Source organism: Lynx rufus, unplaced genomic scaffold (assembly GCF_022079265.1).
Source record: "Lynx rufus isolate CCGP_SWC_20201006 ecotype Redwood Valley unplaced genomic scaffold, mLynRuf1.p SCAF_1, whole genome shotgun sequence".
Classification (NCBI taxonomy): domain Eukaryota; kingdom Metazoa; phylum Chordata; class Mammalia; order Carnivora; family Felidae; genus Lynx; species Lynx rufus.
In genome coordinates, this window is record NW_025814823.1 from 42656766 (window position 1) to 42678842 (window position 22077).

At 35.6% G+C, this 22077-nt stretch overlaps 1 protein-coding gene across 4 annotated transcripts in view; it reads right to left on the minus strand.

Annotated features, from left to right (window-relative positions):
• The window catches only part of PCDH9 (protocadherin 9), a 922330-nt gene extending 901884 nt beyond the window's left edge, over positions 1-20446 (minus strand). For all 4 annotated transcript variants that reach the window (XM_047081114.1, XM_047080958.1, XM_047081038.1 and 1 more), the window contains exon 1: positions 17411-20446. In XM_047081114.1, the coding sequence (XP_046937070.1) occupies positions 17411-20446 (3036 nt within the window). The remainder of the gene's footprint in view (positions 1-17410) is intronic.
• Between the last annotated feature and the right edge of the window lie 1631 nt (positions 20447-22077).

Here is a 22077-nt window from a genome sequence, read left to right on the forward strand (position 1 = left end):
ACTGTGGTTTATTTTGACCAGTTACTTTAATATACGCTTAAAGCATGTTTATATTTTTTTAGTAATAAAGCAATAACTAGTCATGTTAAAGTACTCAATAATTAGTTTCAACCTCAATAACATACTATTAGGATTAAGGAGTTTATTCTTCTTCTTAATGTTAGCTTTTCCTCGATACAGGTTACTCCAGCTCTATTATGGTTATCTCATGTTGCTTTTGTCCAAATTCCTAATGAATTTCTTTTCCAGGCAAAACATTGGAGGGCACAGTCTACACAAATTCATTAATATACAAGCATTCAATTCCAAATCAGATGCCAACACATCATTCTCTTTGTACTTTAGAATAGAGGACTGATCTGATTAATCATATAGCTGTGATTCACTGTATTGTCCACAGAATGGCTCACACTGACAACGCTCCCTAAACTCACAGGATTTTAAGATTTAGCTTGTCCAGCTTCTCACCTTGCCAGTGACTGTTTACATCTCATTCCATCAATTACTGCTCAAAATAGCTAAGACGCCTCTTAGGCAAAAATCATAGAGTACTCATTTGACACTAATCTATGCAGTTTTTTGTTTTGTTTTATATTACTTTTAGATTCTTTATAATTTGTTGCTGCCTGCATTAGTAACATTAAATAGTTTGGGGGTTTTATTTTAAATAACTTCCAAACGACCTTATATCCATGGAAGGAATATTTTTAAATATCAGGTCCATATAGCCATATGGTTAAGAAAGGCATCTCTCTTGCTGCACATTTAAGATGTGAGCAGTGGGATAAGGTTGCTTAATACGAAAAACAAAAACAAACGTGTCTGTGGCCAATATGTGGCATTCCTAGAACTGTACTTCCTCCGTCTTTGTCAACTCCTAAACCCATCCACCTATGGTGTAAAATTGTTTGTTTGTTTGTTTTTGGTAGTACCTCCACCAAAATCCTGATAGAATTGCTCTTTCCTGAAGTTTTCATAATTTGACAGAGCACAGGGCAGTAAGTCATGATAAATGTAAGCAAATGGTTCAGAAATCACTGAGGTAGTAGATATATAAAAATAAGCACTCCTGGGCTACTGTCCAGGTTTCAGAACCATCCTGAAAGGCCCTGTTTCTGCATTGTCCTGGAGAGAATATGGTAGGCTGCTCTGTTGTGGCAAAACATAGCTCCAATTTATGTACCTGTAAGCAAATAGCACTTGCTGTTTGACATTCAGGTGGCATATTTGGGGGCTATTTCAGCTAATTTGCAATTCAGTCCTTTTAATCCCAAACTTGATTTTCCTTCAGCAGATTGACAGTTCTGATTATTTACATTATTTCTTCAGTTTAACTCTATTTTGTCTTTGAATGAACAGGCTGCCAATGAAAACAACAAGCATTAATTAGCTTTTCTAAGACACATCCTGGTAATAAACACCAGCAATCCAAATGATCAGTTTGACTTTTCAAAAATTATATTTACACATTATCCCAAAACTATGTGTCTCCAATATTCACAAAAGTTAAAGTACTAAATTCATCTTCATGCTTTACTACAGCAAAAAAAAAAAAAAAACAATCAGAGTAATATTACTGACAAAAATAGGGTAGCTACGTACTATTTCAAGTGGATAATTTTCTAATCAAATTATAAACACCAATAATCTGCTTCAGATTTTAGAGTCCTTCTGTTTTGTGATTTTTTTATTTAGGAGGAAAAAGTTAGTTTTCTAGTTCAGAAGGGAAAAATTAATCAGGCAGAGACAAAGAAGATAAAGGCAGTGCTCTGTTATCAACACTAAGGCAAGAGAGTGACAACAGATCATACAATGGGGATATTGCAAATTGTTCATTGTCAGGAGAGACTGAACCACAGGGTTTATTTTGTAATTGTTTTTCATGAGTCAATGTCAACATTGATTTGCACTGTTTGAACATGTATAAAATGATAAAAAGAAATAGGCCAGACAGATGTTGGGTAGTATGAGTAAGTCTGCCAAAAAGGATGACTAAGTTATTAATTAAAGACATAGTTCAATTTTTAATAAAAATGAAAAAAAAAAGGCTGAATCCAATGATCTAATTTTCAGATGAGAAAATCTAATTCTTAAGATGCTAAGTGAAACTTCAGCCAAGTATAAGTGGTTTTGGATAGATAGGACTATTGCCAAAAATTAGTAAGAAATACCTAAGTTTTGAAAATTGGAAAATCTATTTATTTTAATAACCCCTACTGGTTCATTTTCTTTGGTAAAGCAATGCATAGTCACTTCCAAAAATCATAATAAGAAATTAAAACTGGGTAAAAACACCAAGTCAACAATCACTGTAATGATGAGATTGACACATTTCTAATTGTGTATGGAAATTATTTACTGCCAACAGAGTAACACTCATGTGATTTCCACACCAACCTTTGTTTAAATGTATCTGTTATCCTAAGCTTAATCTATCCTGTTTCTTGGTTTGAAATTAGCTTACCTAACTGTCCGTATTTTCACACTGAAAATGGATTACATTAGTTATATGGTGGGTCATAGCAATACATTTATTATTTCCCCCCAAATTGCTTATATTTTAATCAGTATATTTAAGTGCCATTACACATTTTATTTCTAAGGTATATCATATTTTACCAGGTTTCAATTTTGTAGCTCATTTACATTATCATAATTACTTAGAGATAGTTGCCTAAGTATCCACAGAACAGTTGGAAAGATCTTTCTGGAGTTAGGCACCAGCTTGATGGTTATCACTGAAGCCTAACTGCAATTAAAATAGTACATTTGCTGGAAGTAAAAATTTATCTTAAAAAATGTCTGCACAAAAAAGTGCAGGTGAGGCATTAAGTGCATTATTTTTCAAAAAACCACCATAGCATTTAAATGCTATGTTAAAATTTCAAAATGACCTGCTCATATAAACATCATCCATATGCAAATTAGTTTGAGAAATGATTACAGTTAAAAATAACATAGTCTGTCTTGCCTGAAATGTAAAGCTCAATTATGACATTTTCCTCTGTGATTAAAGGAAACCAAATTTTTAGGATATGAATGTTTCTCAATATAAGAAATAATATATATATACACATACATATGTATATATATGTGTATATATATACATATATATGTGTATATATATGTATATATGTATATATATATAATAAAGGCCTCTAGTTTTTAGTATTTTATTGCATCGATTCCTTGAAATATTGTGATAAATATTCATAAAGAAAATGGACTTTCCCAAATCATAACCATCTGGAGGTAAAAACCAATTAAACCAAACATTTATTCTGGCCAGAGTTTAACATCTCTGTTCCACTTATGCTTATGTCTTTTCAAAGGGTGAAGGTTGAAACACTGCTTTGCAGAATATCATGATTCAAAATACCCTTTTCTAAATGGATCCCTGTGTAAGTGGATCTCCATCTGTAGAGAACACTGTCTTCTTCAACTTAGGTTATTACTCAACATTATCAATGTATGCCATGTTTTTAAAGTGATTTTTAATATGGCAAATATGCTAATCTCAGAGTTACAGAAATGAAGTTTTCTTGCAACTATATTTTATTAACACCTTTGCCTGTGGAAGAAGTGTGATTTTAAGGATGAAAAAGTGTATTTCCCTCTAAATTAACCAAAGGATAAATTTAAATGTGGCATTCTTATAATTGAAGTAATAGATCTTAGAATTTTATTACCCTACTGAAAGATCAAGTCTCCAGCACTAGTTTAAAAAAAAAGGCTTTAAAAAATATATTTCAGGGAAATGATGACATCAATTTAAAACAGAGAGAACTCATATTTTAAGTAAGGGAATTCCAAGAAAAAAAGTATTGTGTTTAAAACCCACTGGAATCTTTTAAGGCAAATAAAATATCTTATTTTCTTAAAACTTCCCACTGTCAAACACTGTTTCAGGACCACTGAAGTTACACAATAGATGTCTGTTGAATAAAAGAATTAACAAAAAAATATAGATTAATTTTTGTATATATCAGTAGAGGTCTTTGGCAAGAAAAATCATAGTTATGTATTTTTAAGATAAAAAATATTCTTAAAAAAGCATACATTTAAAACTATAGGATATTAATTCTGGAACACATTTTAGTATCCCTTAAGGAAAATATAATATGGTTTAATAGTCCAGTGATAAGTCTGGATATTGTCTGGTTGTCAGGCTTATACCCAAGTAGGGGTTCCAGGCAGAAAAAATCCTTCACATTGCTAGATGAGAAAATCAAGTGGACCCTGTTTACATAAGGAGAGATGTGAGAATTGCAGTACAAGAAATATAATTTTCTTCATAGAATAAGTGTTTGGTCATTATCTGAACTGAAACTCATATATACTTCCAGGGGTGTACAATCACCTCTCTATTCTAAGAGTTAATAAAGGTTTATCACTGAGATGAACAACACATGATGGTGGCCATCTTAACTTACATTAAGCCATGTTTAGTATACATTTATATGTGCTTGATGTCATGAGAAAACTAAATTTTTTTTTTAACAAAAGCAATGAATCTAAATCCTTGAAGCCTGATTCTTGCCATTTACCTTCATTTTACCTGATTATCTCCATGTTTGTCCTTATGGTGACATTAAGTAAAATTTACTGAACATCTATAATGCCATGCTATAATCCTTACAACTCCATGACGTTTGATACTCGAGGTAATATTCATACTATATGCCCCCTCTGTTCACTATCTTAGTATATTACATCTTAGTATAAAACAAGCAGTAGTCTAAAGGAAATCACACTAGTGTGTCATGTTATATCTGTTTGATTCAATTTTTCCAAGCACAAGGAATAAGTTTTCATATTGTTCTTGTTCTAAAGTCCTTTTTTCTTACTTAGCCACTGTCTATATATAAAATTAGAACTAAACTAAAAGGCCAATACAAAAATAATTTTATCACACTGAGAAAGTAGTAAAGGTCAGTAAGAAGTTAAAAATTTAATTTCTACAATCCTAGTTACATTGAGGCCAACTAAAAATTGGCTATATCTACTTATTTAGTTGATCAAGTTAATTGAATTAGTAACAAATCCCCACTACATTCTGCTCCAAATCCAAATCAATAACTTTGTCTTGATGATTTCAGCTAAGCTACCATAAGGCAATGATTTTGACCTCTGGTATATTAAGAAAAGGTATTTTTTCAGATACTATCATATTGTGTTATATTTTTATTTGTTGGGTCTCATTTATGTTATTATGTCACCCATATACTCAAATGTTATAAACTTGCATATTCAAACATTAAAAACTCATTTATAAGTGAATATGGTATTTTAAAATAAGAAAGAAAAAAAAACTATTGGTTATTATGCTTCTGGCTTAAATTTGATGAATCTCAGAAATATGATCCATATACTCCAAGGCATTTTAACTAGTTTGATTACACCATGGATGTCACTACTTCAACGGAGATGCTTTCTAGTCTATGGAATAATTGGAAGCAAAACCCAGCAGGTTTCAAATGGTTCCAGCTGTGTTAAGTACTGACTGTGAAACAGATTCTCTCTCTTATATGTTGTTTTGTAATAGGAGTGATGTATAAGGTGAAAATCCCCAGACGGGTGGAGTTCCTATGGGTAATCAACAGGGAAGTGAATTAATAACAAACGCTAAAAGCAGAATAATTTTAAATACAACATGTGAATGAAAATGGCGAAATACTCAAAATGAAAGATAAAGCAATTATATAAATGTGGCATAATAGGGACTAAGTTCAAAAGAAAACATAGGATCCTGTCTGTACTATTCAGATGCTGTTACAAGACCAACTTTCCAGAAATCCTAAATATCCAAAAAAAAAAAAATTAACCAAAAGCAGATTAACAGCTGACATGCTTATTAAAAAGACATAAAACTCATATTCCAAAAAACCACCAAGAACAAAACTAAGAGGACACACATTAAGTGCAATCTTCACCTCTGTCAGTGGCAAACTGGTATCCTTGAAGACAAAAGAGAGAAAAGCAGGTAGGTTTTGTTTTTTGGGGGTTTTTTGAAGTGTCTGCCTACCATGGAACAGACGTTGACGGGATCCATGTACCCGTTCACTTAATCTCATGATAACCTTATGGATTAGGCACGATTACACTCATTTTACAGACAAGGAAAGAAAGAACTGGTACATTTAAATGATGTGCCCAATGTCACAGTTTCTAAGTAGCAGTTCTTGGAGTCATTTTTCCTACGCCAAATATCAAATTACTTCTTGGGTCTCAGTTTTTTTCATCTAGAAAAAGAATTAAATAGGCCAAATAGTCTCAAAGGCCCATTTGAGTCTTGAGAAACTATCCTGTGAGTTCTTTTAGACACCAAATTTATCTTTCCAAAATTAATATAGTAGCTAGACACTGCTCTAGTCACTATTCAATTATTATTTTGCTTCTTTTTATAGAATTCATACGTGATTCTAGGGTGATGTCTAGATGACTCAAAAGTCTATTAAGGGAACGATCACGTGACAACTTTTTTCCCTCTAAAACACCTGTCCCTAACAAGCAGATAACAAAGTAAATCTATTGATCATTATGTTTAGAGGTAATGACTCAATCTAAGTATTGAAAGGTATAAGTACAAATTTTTGATAAGGAGGCAAAGGAATCTGACCCTGTTTATTTAGTTTACCCTTTCTTTTCCCATTATATCCCAATTTAAGAAAAAAAATGTTATGATGGACAAACATAGTGGTGTGGAATAAGGGAGAAAATGGAAACCAGAGATATCTGTTTATGTGACAGAAGAGTATTTATGTACCTCAGAATCAGCAGCTTTCTAATTTTCTGCTTCTCTCTGTCCTACATGCTGAAATCATTGAGTCAAGACACTGATAAATGATATAAAGGTGTTAATTGTACTTCACTGTTAAAAAATCAAAATGGTAAAATGCAGAGTCTAACAAGGCCTATACTTCCTCATCTGTAAGTTAGACCTCCAGAAATATGAATGGAGGGTGTCAGGGAGATCATAATTTCTTAGATTGGAGAGCACAAGGACTCCTCAGCCACAAAAAATTCTTCAAACTAATTAGAGCTTTCGTCATCAGGCCGAAGATGTTACAGAGGAAAATATGGACAGCAGCTGAAACCAAACATTCACTCTCCACATATACTTTATTCCTTTGCCCTCTGTCACAGCCGCAATGGATACAGATGTGCTTTGGGTGTCATATGCTTACCACATTTCAATATAATCTAGAGTTGGTTTACTCAGAGGTAACCTGTAAAGAACAATTTTGGGTACACTGAGTTGCCCTGTAATATATTTGTTTATTTTTTTTAATATATAAATGGGTTGCAATCCTTTCCAGTGAAATTATATCCCTAATGAAGAAAATGTTTCAAACTAATATATAGCCTAAAAATAGTGTTTTACAAGTAAAAGTAGGCCACACATAAGGAAGAAATACCAGTGTAAAGGCAGGGCTCTGGATTGGAAATAAAAGCCATTGGCTTTAGCCATGTTACTTGGGAAAAAAAACAAACAAACAAGCAACATTTTCTGAATCTCAGTTTCTACATAAAGAATGGATTGTCTTCTTTATATGGTTATAGGAATGAAATCAATGGAACTGTTATACATACATAAAGTATGATTCCATTATCAGCTTATCTCTCAGGCTAAGTCAATATTTGCTGACTGCCTACTAAGTTCACTCTTAGGCATTGTAGATTTGGTCTTGGAAATACAAAGGTAAGAAAGGTTCAGTCTCTTACTCTAAAGAACTTTCTTACAGTTTCCTTAATTATTAAGTTTTAAATTATGATATACCAGTATTTGATTTAACTGAATTACCACTTGAGACTGAAGGATCATGAGGAACCAGGGCCGTGTTTTGAACAATCCTGAATATACGACTGGGGTTGATACTGCTTTGGCTGGAGAGGATGCACAGCCTTGCCAATAACAGATGGTCCTACAGGAATAGTTTAAACCCTGAGGAGTGTTGCTTTCAGTACCATCCAGAAGTCAATAACCTTAGCTAAAGCAGAATTTAATTGTCTAAAACAGAGACTTTAGGTGTCAAAATGATTTTGCTTAATTATTACCATGTTTAAAAATCAATCAATGAATTCAACATATTTTGCCATCACTGCTTGGCAGAAGATTTTGCTGTCAAGACCAAGAATGAGCTCATGTCAAACTAAAATATCCTAACGACTGTCTGTTTTTACTACAACTTAATGTAATTTTGATACTCATTTCAATTCTGCAGCAAAAAGAATTTATTTTTATAAAATTTTGACATCTTTTTTTATGTTGGAAATTTGAAGATTAGGAATGGCAACATTAATCCATACAGTTAAATTTAGCATTATATCTTCACCTTGAAAATGGTATCAGTGAGAAAAACTCAATTTTAAAAATTGCAAAGGAAAAAATATAGATATTTTCTATTTCTAGGAAGAAAGGACACACTGTGGGTATTGTGATACCTTAGGGATGTTCTTGAGCAATATATATATATATATATATATATATATATATGTGTATATATGTATGTGTATATATGTATATACATACATATATATGGATGTATGTGTATATATATATGTGTATATATGTATGTATATATATGTATATACATACATATATATGGATGTATGTGTATATATATATACACATATATATATGGATGGATGTATATATATACATATATATGGATGGATGGATATATATATACATATACATATATACATATATATGTATATGTATATATATATCCATCCATCCATATATATGTATATATATCAAGAAACTTATCTGTGTATTTTAAAATCTATCAAGAAATTTAAGAAAGCAGACGTATATTAAGTAACATAAATGAATATAATCCACCTAGTGAATGATAAGAAATGGAGGAAAGAAAAGTTGCCAGTGCAGGTGTGTTTACAGCTGACAAACAGAGGTAAGGCTATTGTGATTCTAGGTTTCCAATGTGAAAATTGGTTCAATGACATGAATATATGACACAGGAGGGCATCAACTCACAACTCAGAACTCACTCCATTTTGTCTCCATTTGTCACTTGCACCTTCTACAAAAAGTTTCCTGCAGAATCCTGTGTAGCTGTGTATTTGAAAGTCCTCAGCGTGCAGCTGCTATCACACAGAGGCACAGATTGGTTGTATCCTCCGAATCCAAAAAAGCACTGTTTTTTTTTTTTTCCTCAAAGAAAAGATCTACTATGGAACTACTGTCAGCAGAAGACATTTTCTTCCTATAAAAGAAAGGGTTTCACTTTATATATCCTTCTGTGTCTCCATTCTTCTCCATATTGAGGTTTGTTTAAAGAGGAAAAAATTTTAAAAAACCTCATTCACTGAATTGCGGTTGCTATTGTCTTGCACAAAAACAGTTTTGTTTTAAAAATCAATCATCTATGAAGATTCTCAGCAAGTCCACCATACCTACTGTGTACTGCACGTGGATTATATGCTCTTTCTAGTAGGCAAAAATATAGTATTTGTAAAATCATTTAAAAATATACATGGCTCTTTCCACTGATTTATATCTAACAGGGCCAAACATGTGAAGTATTGAAGAACTGCGAGGCATTTTACTGAACACTGTCATGAGGTAAATATATTGAAATACACGTATGTCTGGAATGAGATGCCGTGCTACACACACACACACACACACTATTTACAAATGGAGCAAGGATGAATTCTAAAAATACAGCTTGAGAAGTGATTCAATATCAATTCCTATGAGGATCAAAGCACTCACTTAGTAGCCAGCCCTCTTCATTATGGTAATGCTATGGTTTTATGGATACCTAGGGTTTTCATCTGATTTACTTTTGGAGGAGAGTCGACACACACAACTGAGAGTTTCTTCTCAGGAAGAGTTGAAAGCCAGATCACGGGCATCGGAGGTACCAAAGGTAAGTGTGAGCAGGCCTGCACTGTCCACTTGGAATAACTAGATTCATCAAAAAGTAAATCTGTCTATTCCAAGGCGTGTGTTTGAGATTTTTATTCTTTCAGACACATCCAATGTTTCTGCTTTTGGAAAAAATAGGCAAGACTAATTCTCTAGGCTATAAATCACTCTAATGTGGAGGGAAATGTGTTAGCTGGTTGTATTACAAAGCCTTTACTTCATATTTAATAGGCACCTGCAATACCAGCATTATACAAAGCTCTCTACTTTGCAAATCTTTAAAACCCCACTTAATTTTCAGTACCGATTTCCTGCAATCTAAGAGCTTATGAAGGGTTCACTGTGTTCATACAGATCTATGCAAAATGTGCCAGAATTTCCCTGTCTGTGATGGCATTCATTTGGAGGTGAATCCCAAATTTTTATCACTGGCGTGCTTATTTCTGACCAAAATAAATATCCTTAGAATGAAAGCTGAAGATTACGAGGACAAAAAGGAGGCAAAGTAACTAGCACTGGGAGAGATATATGCAAATATCAGCTCAATGACAATTCTTCATACCATTTACAATTGAAGCTTAAAGACCCAAATACTCTGCAATCCATTAGTTTCTCAATATCCTGGAAGGGATTAGAGTATTTCTTAATCAACTGCTAACAGACTGAAAAAGGCCAGAGAGTGGATATTAACAAAGCAGGGTAATACTAAAATGCAGAGATGGCCAGATAGAAAGACAAATTGTGGAAGAATGTTAAAATATATTATACAAACGTGGTAAAATCAACCCAATTTCCACCTCCTTGCAGCCCACATAATTAAAAATCTATATAAATGAATGAATGCTGAGGCTGTAATAGAATCCTTTTAAGAAAAGATAAGTTCACTTGTTAACAAATTCTGGAATAATGAGTATAACATGACTAGAAAGAATTAATCAAATATGCCCCTCAAATTGTGCTTATATCTTCACCACCCCCAACTGTACAGATGGTCCCAAGTCCATCATTTTAAATGTGATATGTGCTGATGGACCAGTAATCGATTGGACTGTTAAAATTGGGGAAATATTTAAGTAATGTAAATAACAGAGAAGTATGGAAAAACCTATCCCTAATCAATGACTTCAAGTTCTGAATGCCTTAAAATCATATTATGGCTCAGAAATTTCTACTAATTCCAGTACTATTCTTATCTATAGGATACAAACTGTCTAGAGGACAAAATGTGAGTGAGATAGTAAATATGGGTTGTTTTCCCACTTTATTCCTGCCATCACCCTTTACCATTAAGGAAGGGTAGTTGTTTAACTTACTTAATGAACTTCCATTTTAATGAATCTTGGCTTAGGGAAAAAAGAATATAAATCAAAACCAAAATGTCAATCATAGTAATATGTCTTTCTTGTTCTATGTTTCTGATGACTGACAACCCAATAGGTTTGTATCAAACAAAGGTAAAAAGCATGTGTTCCTTTCCAAATGAAATGTTTGACAGATTTAACAGCTATCTGAAATAACTGATGAAATCCTAAACAGCACAGCCTATCTCCTAATGTACACGAGAAATCTTATTTCTACATTTGGATTTTTTTCCCTGATCTGATGCAGATTCAGGGGGTCCTAACTAATACAAAGGATGTACCACATTAGCATTATTAGTTATTGAACTCCTATGCTTCCAGATATTGAAAACTTTAGAGCAAGCCCCCTGCTGCCTTGCATTCCCAAATTCTCACTAATATCTGACCTGTGATTAGAGTCATATTTTTTTTAAATGACAAATTTTAGGGCCCTGGTATATAGAATTCTGGAAAATCTATTAAACATAAAATCAGCTGTCAAGAAAGCCAAAATTTAAAAATCCGTGTATTTCTAAATAATTCTTAGTTTCCAACTACCTTGACTATATAAGATATTAACTAACTTGTTAATATTAGCAAGAGACTAGTTTGAATAAAGGGTCTCCTTCAAGAAAACATCACACTAAATTCAGAGAATGCTTACTGCAGGGATTTTAAGTGAAAGTGGTAAACAATTCACTAAACTCACTTTCTTTTTTGTCTGAAATAATATGCAAGCTAAGAGTTCAACTCTGACAAAGTCAAACTGAGAAAGTGCTAAAAAAGGAGCAGTAAAGTTGACATGGCCCTCGATCCCATAAACACTCAGTCTGGTACCGCTAGACCAGCATGGCGTCTGTGGGGGTTAGTTAGCATTTGGACCATTTCTGCATTCCCACCTACCCCCCCCCAAAAAAAATTAGAAACCAAAACAATCTGAACAATAAAATAAAATTGTGGAAACAATGCTTCTGAGAAAATAATTTACAGGTCTCACTTTCATACCTCAGTACTGTCACAGAAAATAATGCGATATGAAAAATAATTCATTAAGAGACCATTTCTAATATTTTGGGTATAGTTTATGCACATCTCACATGTGTCAGTCAACATAAAAAGTGAAAGTTCAAGAGTCAGACTAATTCACAATTGGTTATGAGGAAATGGGGTTTTAGATTTGAGGTTTTTCATTAAATCTAAATTCTATTTTACTATTTATGTATATTTTAATTTGAGCTATTATGAGAAGATACATTATAGCTTGAAATATTTAATAAGACTATACATATACCCAAAGAATATCACGTATTCTTAGCAGTACAATACTTGCAAGGTAATTTTAGTGATGTTAAAGCCTCTTCTGTAACACCGTAAGGATGACTCACTTGAAACTAAGGGAACATCAGTTTAGAGTGTTTCTATATATAGAAATAATTGTAAAATTTAGGAGATAGTCTTTTAACTACTGAAATTGTTTTCTCTACGTTAACACGTATTCAGTCATCAGAAGACACATCTATGCTTAATACAGTGGCAACTTTTATTTTTACTCTCCTCAAGGTTATTAGCAATGAATACTAAAATGTACCTTGAATTTTATAGCTTAGCTGTATCAAGTTGAAAAAAAAAATCAAGTATTTGTATCACAAATCCAAGAGGAAAGGTAGCCAGTTTGTATAGATGGCCCATCCTTATTTCAAATTCCTAAATCAATCCAATGGGTCTGGGTTTCCTTTACCTCACAACTGACTTCTTGATCATAGGGCACTTGGCCAAAGGGAAGGAGTGGAAATAAAAATTGCAACTGATAACATTTTAAATATACTTTGCATCTTGGGGAGCAATTTTTCTCCACATACCACCTGTGTTCAACTGTCACGATATACTGCAACATTTAGTAGTTTCAAGTATCGTCACATTTTTTTTAGTAGCCTCACATTAGTTCAGATTTGCTGCCTTCACTTCTTTCAATTGCATTTTCCCACTGTTCTAAATAGCAATTCTATGACTGTCCTCTGCATTTTACGTGACACAGCACTTCAGTGGTTGTAGTGGGATTCTTCAAAAATGAAAAATAATCATAAATGTAGTATGGTATCTCTAAATGACTGGGAATAGAAGCAATTCCCTTTCTGTAGTAAAAGTACATGTATACACTTGTGTATAGCATGCACACACATTTTCAATGTTTAATTTCTTCGATACATACACAGATATACATATGAGCAAATACTCTCGATTGTGAACAGTTGAAGTCAGGATACTTAAACTCTAAAATAAGCATTTCATTTAGAAAATTAAACATAACTGTTTACCCACAACCAGACTGTAATGCAACTCTCACAGATTGTTTTATTACTGGAAGAAGTTGTCAAATGTAAATAGGTCACTTTTTTTTTTTTTTAACATTTTCATTTATACCCCCACAAAAAGCACACTGGGGCCAAGAAAATTAATTCCCCAAGTGCTGTCAACCAGGTTGGGAAATAGCAATAAACAGCTTACTGTAAAGCCCCTCCAGCCACAATAAAAAGGCTGTCAATAAGTGAGCTGAGTGAGAGCTGGGCTGTGTACAAACAGGTACTCTGGAAATGATAATCTGAAAGGGAAAAGACCTGACATTTCTTATTCCAATATGCTGAGGCAGTGGTTCTCAAAGTATGGTCTCTGGACTAACAGCATCAACGTGCCTAGGATCTTGTCAGCAATGGAAACTTTCAGGCTTGACCCCAATGGTACTGAATCAGAACATCTGGGAGTGGGGTCCATATTTTAAGAAACCCTCCGGTTCATTCTGAGACACCTTAAAGTTTGAGAACTTAATATCACATTTTAAAAATCACATCCACTAAGAATATATTTTCCTTTTAGAAAAATACACCAATGAGCTTTGTCACTTAAAGCCCTACTGGAATTGATTATCTTGCCATCCTCTTAAACCCATAACAGTGAACTTTGCTTATTTATAAATAAATATCAAGACATGCTCTTGCTTTTCTTAAAAACGGGAAATTCCACCCAATCTGTGAATGATAAGGGTACTTCTGAAAATTCATGCAAAATAATTTGTGGAAAATCCAGTGACAGATTTGTTATGTTCAAGGAAAATGAAAGCTCAGTGAAATCGAGTGGATGAGGAATATGGTTTCCAACATTCTTTGCAGGGTCACACAAGGCAAAACAGCAGGGGAATGAAAGACAAAATAGGAACTAATGCCCTGATGGCAGAAGAGTCAGACATTATGTTTTCATTGTATCCACAACACAGATGAATGATATTTAAATTTGGTAGCCCTTTACTCAAGAATCTTGCATTTTACTCACACATCAACTAGCACCATTAAGTGAAAAAGGTATTCCTGTTCACAGCACTCTGTGCCCACTCAACTAAAAATCTTCACACATTATATGTTTATAAATTCCTTTGAAAGCTTTTGTTGTGATAAACCCTACTTTTTTCAAAATTGTGTAGCTTCAGGAGCATATTCTGTATAAAAGCAACTAGTTGAAGAGAAGGAGCTAAAAATAGAATTTTTATTTTAGCTTAACTAGAACATCTTCAGATAACACTCATGTAGTTCAGTTAAAAAAAAAAAAACCTAAAAGGATCGTATATAATTTATGTTCTTCATTCATAGAAAATATGCCTCTTACACTAAAATTGTACATATTGCTATCACCAACACTTCTCCTTACTTCCAATATTCCTTTTCTCCAACACTGCAATTTTTCTTTCTCGGTGTGAAAATTTCTAAAAGGTATAAGCAAAGCCATTTCAATAGCTCTTCAGCATAATAGTGAATTACAGCTATGTCTGAACATCCAAATGACTACAATGAGAACTGCACAGTAACACATGGTCTCAAGGAATGTCTAAAATGCACTTTAGTTCCAGTTAGAGAATTAGTCAGCATCCTATTTTAAAGATTACATCATACAAATGTTCTTATGACTAAGCCTAAACAAAATATCTTTTCCATAATTTGCTGAAATGCACTTAACATTTATGTCACTGTACTACATAGAGTTTCAAGTTTTGTGGAGAAGTCAGAAAAAGTGGGCCCGTGCGTCAATGCTAATCCACACCACATTTACATGAAAAGAAAGATGATGTTGGAAGAATATCAGAATGTTTCTTTGGAAAACAAATTTCAGATTTTGTATGAAAAGTTCACATCATGTTTGCTTTTTTCAAGAGAGTATGCAAATCATAAAATATCAGCATATTGTGAGTGACCTTCACCTAAAAAGTAAATAAAAAAGCCGTTTTCTTTCTTTTCATTAATAGTACCTTCATATTTAAGTCCATTAAATCCATTAAGTCCATTAGTTTCAAAAATTACTTAGCATGATTAACTATCTTATTTACCAACTTTCTTTCGCAAACCTTTACTAAGCTCAGAAATCTTCTACATTTTAAAACAACCTCTCTTAAAAAGCTGATGAAGTTAACATAAAAATAAGTCTTTCCAACTTCAACTTCTATCAGATAACTTCATATGCTCCTCTAGAATTCTGACACGGACTTATTTTAATTCCTCTCATTCTGTGCCTTCAAGCTTTAAGTATATGTACTTTTAAAATGCTCTAGATATCTAATCTTTTACATTAAGAAGTAGAGATTTTAGTTGAATAATCACAGATAGACATTATGCTTACTGTTCTGGGAATATCTATGCGATTCACTGTCAAAATTACTTTTATGAATATCTTATTACCACAAAACCTTAAAGTCATTCCAGAGCAATAAACACTAGATGGTAAGAGGGAAATAGAGTTTCAATAAAACATTCTATGTCACCCCACGTCCCACATAAAAAAAGGAAAAACTCTTGAGTTTTCAAACACTGATCAACAATTGTCAATACTGTCCTGCAAATTTATTTTTGCTTTCCTTGATTTTCTGAAATCTATATGTTCCTTATTTTGAACAAATTCAGATGGGCCATCACCATAGGGGGACTCAGTACCAACAAGGGTGGAACTCAGATTACGAAATCCTAGAAAGTTGGTGTGGTGAGAGCTAATCACAAAAGAGCAACCAAATGAATTGAAATGCTAGTTGCTCCAGAGCAACTATCATTAAATAAAAGGTATCTTTGGCTGTAGTACCAGCTTGATCCTTCCCTCCCCCCTTTCCTTGCTACTGCGGGATGGGCGCCTGGCCAGCACAAGCGACATGATACCCTAGTGCCATCTACAGGCTATTACTGACACTCAAATTTCATGGCAATAGACAAGCACCGGTGAAATAAATTAGACAGCACTGCATTTAAATCTTTATTAACAAGGAATTATTAGACCTAAGAAAAACTAATTCTGGATTTGGTTGAAATATGAGTTTCTCAGCCTCTTAATCCCTCTTCATATGGCATATTTCACAGTTTAAAATGAGTTATGACAGATCACTTATGCATTACTAAGATGGGAGAATATTTACAATGGATTCATTCTTTTCTGTATAAATTGGTTATATCAGGGAGAAAGCATTCCTTCTATTTTTTTTTTTTTTCTTGAAAGAGTACTTTGGCCATTACGGACAATTTGCCAACCTTCTATTCAATACCCAATGTACTATATTACAATGAAATCATCTGAAATCAAAGAGAAGGCTTCCTATATGGCTTCGTTGCAATCTATCAACAATCATGTGCTTCACGGCTGATGTACATTTAATAAACTACTATCTTGTTTAGAGACTAAAAAAAAATTAACCCCTTTAGCAACCACAGCTCCAAAATAATTATAGCGACACCTTCAAACGTCATTTAAAACTTGGGATTTGAAGGTGACTTTTTAGATCAAAAGGTAACGTGAAAATCTTGAAGCAGTCAATTTGGAAACCCCAGGAGCAGAATTTGGCATAACAGGACAGGTTTTCTTCTTCAGCAAACATTATCTTGGGACATTTTGGAATTATTTCCTCTTTTCATCTTTTGTCATTTGAAGGAAACTGGGAAGTTAAATAATTCTCAGAACTCAGAAATTTCAAAGCTGTTCTAAAAATTATTGACTGAGCCCCAGAGGAATAAAAAAAGGGGTCAAGTTTTTTTTTTCCCTCTTTATAACTAAGCTAAAGTTAGACCAAAACAAGAGACACACTGGCACGTTAATACTGGTTGACTGGGCACTTGTATGCAGTACTTATAGACCAGTAAAAGTGCTCGTTTACCTGTCTGGTGTGTAAGGGGCCCTTTGTCTTGAAGCCTCCTTGGGAACTGCACTCTGAGGCACTGAAGTGATCTGAACTAGTGGAAGAGCGTTTGGAGAGGGTGTCACAACCCCCGACAAAGGTGTTGTCCAAAGGGAGTTCCTGAATCACATGATGCTTTTTCACGGAAACCGGAGTGTCTGGTTTAAGATGAAAAGCAGGCTGTGGAGAAGCAGATTTGTAGTGCTTGGCCAGGTCAGGGCTGTTAGGCTTGAAGGTTGTTGGAGGGGCTGGGCCCCAGTCAAATCTTCCTATACTTTGCTCCTCCAGCTCAGCGGGCAGGCTTATTGTCCCATTGATAGGTTCGTGAACTGCATCGTCAGGTTTGGACTCTTCAATTGTAACAAAGTTCAAAAGAGAGCTCTTGGGAGACTTTCTTTTCTTCCTTTTCTTTTTCTTGTTTTGTTTGTTCTCCTGGTTTGGGGACATCCACTCAGCACCTTGCTTGCTCCTCTGAGCTGCTTTGAACCTCGATGCATGGCGACATCGCACCAGGACGGTGACGAAGATCACCACTATGACCACCATGGCCCCTGCGACGATGGCAATCATGATGGTGAGATAGTCCTCATTTTGATAGGGTTGGCTACTGTCCCCTATGTTCCTATCCAGTGGGGTCTCCATAGTCCTGCGAATCAAGTCATAGATATAGGAGGCATTCCCAGCGGTGTCATTAACGTAAAGAAAAACAAGCACGAGTGTGTGCAAAGACTTAGGGTATCCCAGGTCACTTATATTGACCACCAAACGGTGCAAGCCCACATCAGTAGGTGCTGGCTTCTCTTCCAGAGTGATGTTACCTGTTACTGGATCGATCCGAAACAAGCCTTTGTTGTTCCCACTCACAATTGTATACTTCAGTTCGGCGTTCATCCCAGTGTCGATATCCACTGCAAAAACTTCTGCTACCACAGAGCCAGGAATGGCTGAGAGGGGTACCAACTTAAAAGAAGTGTTGGAAGGTGGAGAAATGACAACTGGGCTATTGTCATTGACATCCATGACATTGATAGTTACTTTTGCGGTGGAGGAACGAGGTGGTTGTCCTCCATCAGTGGCTTTGACATCAAAAGTGTAGGAACTCTGCTGCTCTCTATCAAATGAGACATTTGACTTTATGACTCCAGAATAGGGATCCAGCACAAAATTATCATTGTCATTTAGAATGGAGAGAGTCACAGCTTTATTCTCTCCAGCATCTGCATCTGTCACTGTGATTACCCCCACAGTACTATACTTTGGCAGATTCTCAGACACAAAAAATTGAAAATGATTATGAGTAAACTTGGGGCTATTGTCATTCTCATCCAGAACAGTAACTATCACGGCCGCTTGGCTTTGGAGGGGAGGGGTTCCATTGTCCCTGGCAGTTACTGTAAAAATGAACCGCTCCTGTTCTTCTCTGTCAAAGACTCTGGAGGCTGTCAAAACTCCTGTCTTTCGGTCCAAATCAAAGAAGGAGGCATTCGGTCCAAGCTGATAAACAATGTCCGCATTTTTCCCACTGTCTTCATCTGTGGCACTAATAGTTGTTAAGTATAACCCACGTCGGTTGTTTTCAGAAACTGACAGCTCAATTACAGGCTGGTTGAAAATTGGTGGGTTGTCATTTTCGTCCTCAAGCTTAACCCTTACCAGGGCAGTCTGATTTAAACTGGGTTTCCCAGAATCAGAGGCAACAATTTTAAAGCTGAATTCTTTGGTGCCCTCATAGTCCAACAAAGAGGAGGTCTCTAACAAATATTGGTTATCGTATACTGCCTTCAAATGAAATGGGACCTCTCTTTCAATAAAACAGATCACTTTGCCATTCACATCTGTGTCCTTATCTGAAACTGTAATTAGGGCAATCTTTGTATTGACAGGATCTTTCTCAGATAAATACACTGTGCCATTGATGGGACTTATAATGTACCTGAGGTCTATGTTAGGAGGGTTATCATTTACATCAGTGACATTGATGGTAACCGTTGCTCGAGCAGGAGTGGAGCTGCCATCACTAGCCAGCACTGTCACTTTGTGAATGGCTGTCTCCTCTCGATCTAGGGACCTCTGAACTGTAATCAGCCCAGTAGTATTATTTAAAGCAAAGAGCCTTTTGGTTGCAGGGGCGACCTGGGCACCAAAAATGTACCGGATTTCAGCATTACTGCCTATATCTGCATCAGTGGCATGGAGCTGAATTACAGAGGTGCCCACAGGAGCATTCTCTGGAATATGCACCTCCACTTGACCCTCTTTAAACACTGGCCTGTTATCATTTACATCACTTACTGTGACCTGCAGTATGGCCGTGCTGGATTTCTGTGGAGTGCCTCCATCCTCTACTTTGATTTTCATCACATAGGTATCTTTCTGTTCTCTGTCCAAGTTTTGCTGAACAATCAATTGCGGCCACTTCTCTCCCTCCGGAGTTTCCACGATATCCAGTCCAAAAACACTCTGCCCATTTAACAATTCATAATGCTGTACACCATTGAAGCCTGTGTCAGGATCTGTTGCTGATGGAATTGGAAAGCGGCTGTTGATCAAAGTGTTTTCTGGAATGGAAATATTGATGACAGGGGATGGAAACATGGGGGCATTATCATTGGTATCCTTGACAATTATTTTTATTTTGATCAGCCTGAAAAAATCATTGGGGAGGATCACTACCTCAAGTTCAAAGAAACACTCATTCTCCTCAGCATAAGAGGCTCCAGCACAGAGTTTTTCTCTGTCTATTCTATTGGAGGTTGTGAAAATTTCCCCAGTGCTACTGGATACTTTCACCAAAGGGGCATCCCCAGCTTTAGAAACCAGTCTGTAGACAAGGCTGGCACTGGTCCCTGTGGCAGCATTGATGTGAGAAATGTTCAGATCCTTTGGTATGTTTCCTATGGGCACATTTTCAGGCAATTCCTCTCTAATAGTGTAAATAAGTTCTTGAGCTATTGCGGAATCCAGCCTTAAACAGGCAATCAGAGCAGCCAACAGGTAAAAATCCCTCAGGTCCATGATAATGTATTTATTTTCTTTTCCTGGATTTTAGGGTTTAAAGGTTTCCACTGAGGGATGATGCACGAATTGCAAGAGGAAGCGTGCATGGACTGGAGGATGCATTACATCTCATCGCTTATTTGGAGACAGCCACTGTCAACACAATCGTATAGACAATATTATTCTTCAGTAAACAAAAACACACAGTCATGAAATATCACAACACATTTTCCACTGCACATTAGTAAACATGGCAGTTTGCTCTGCCACTGTTTGCAAGTTAACTCTGTGGATGAAAACACTAAATATCCACTGCTTGTTGCATTTGCCAGGAGAAAATGAAATTAATCTACTTTTGAATTAAGGACAGCTGCTATTTTTACCTGAATTCACCCACACTGTTTTTCAGGACACTGTTTAATTCAAAACATGCATTCTTGTTCTCCTCTTCCCCTCCCCCTGTCTTACCCGCCTCCTGGCTTCTAACCCACCTCCCTTAGTTTTTTTAGGTGCAAGTGAAAAACACCAAGTATTTAGCTATGGTTCCTGCTAATTGCTTTGTCACATGTCAAATGTGATGTTTTCTTCTCTGCTACACTGAGTCACCTCTTTCCTCTAAAAAGACTGTCTCTTCTTTCCTCCCAGTTCCTCAACTGCCTTCTAACACAATCTTACTGGGAAACAAGCACCCGGACATGCTGCTGCAGCATCAGAAGCAATAGTCACCGGCCACTACATAGCCTCATTGCTTAAAAGCACGATACCAACACTTCAAATTTCCTACCCAGACCTTGCTCTCATTTCTCCATATTACCAAATTATCCCCATTTGGATTAAGAAACACACTAAAACTTTTAAAAATGTATAATACAAGATTCCTCATCCTAGATGTGGAAGAGAGTGTGGAGATGGAAGTAAAACGCAGCTAACATTTCCATGTAACAGCACAATATTTTCTACTGAACATAAAAGAGGAAAAAATGCAGTTTCTTAACCCTGATCCCTGGTTATAATATGAGTAACATCTGCCACACATAAATACTGCAACCCAGTAACGCAGGTAAAAAGGCTTCTGTTTAGATGCTCCCCTAACTGCAATTTACATGGGTGCAAGGCTCCAGGCAGCTACCTACTTGAGTAGAACTGGTCAGTTCCCAGGCTCTAATCTTATCTGCATTAGGCTGTACGGTAGCTGATGCCCGCGATTAGTTCCAGCAGAGTGATGCAGGTAGGGATGCAGATACAGCCTAGTAGGTGAGCTCTGCCCCAACCGTCTACCCAATTACAAACATCCCTCGTCCACACTGAGGACATATCTAAACACAGAATTTACAATTGTGCATGCGAAACTTTACACTTACGTTAGTTGCCTCAACCTTTCCCCTTTCCCGGTATGCTGCAGTTAGGAATGATTTGTTCCAACACATAGAAAGCCATGCATCTGGTAGCACCAGTTTGGGGAGAAATCAGAAGCAGCAAAACGTTTCCTCCTTGTGAATTGTGTTGCTTCGGGCTGGCAAATTAGCAACTCCAGAGAACAAATTCACAGATTTGTCGTTAGTCATTCTCTTCACATTTTCGTCTCTATTACCACGGGGTCTGGGCTCTTCTGGTATTTAACACACACACAACATCCAGTTGCACTTCTT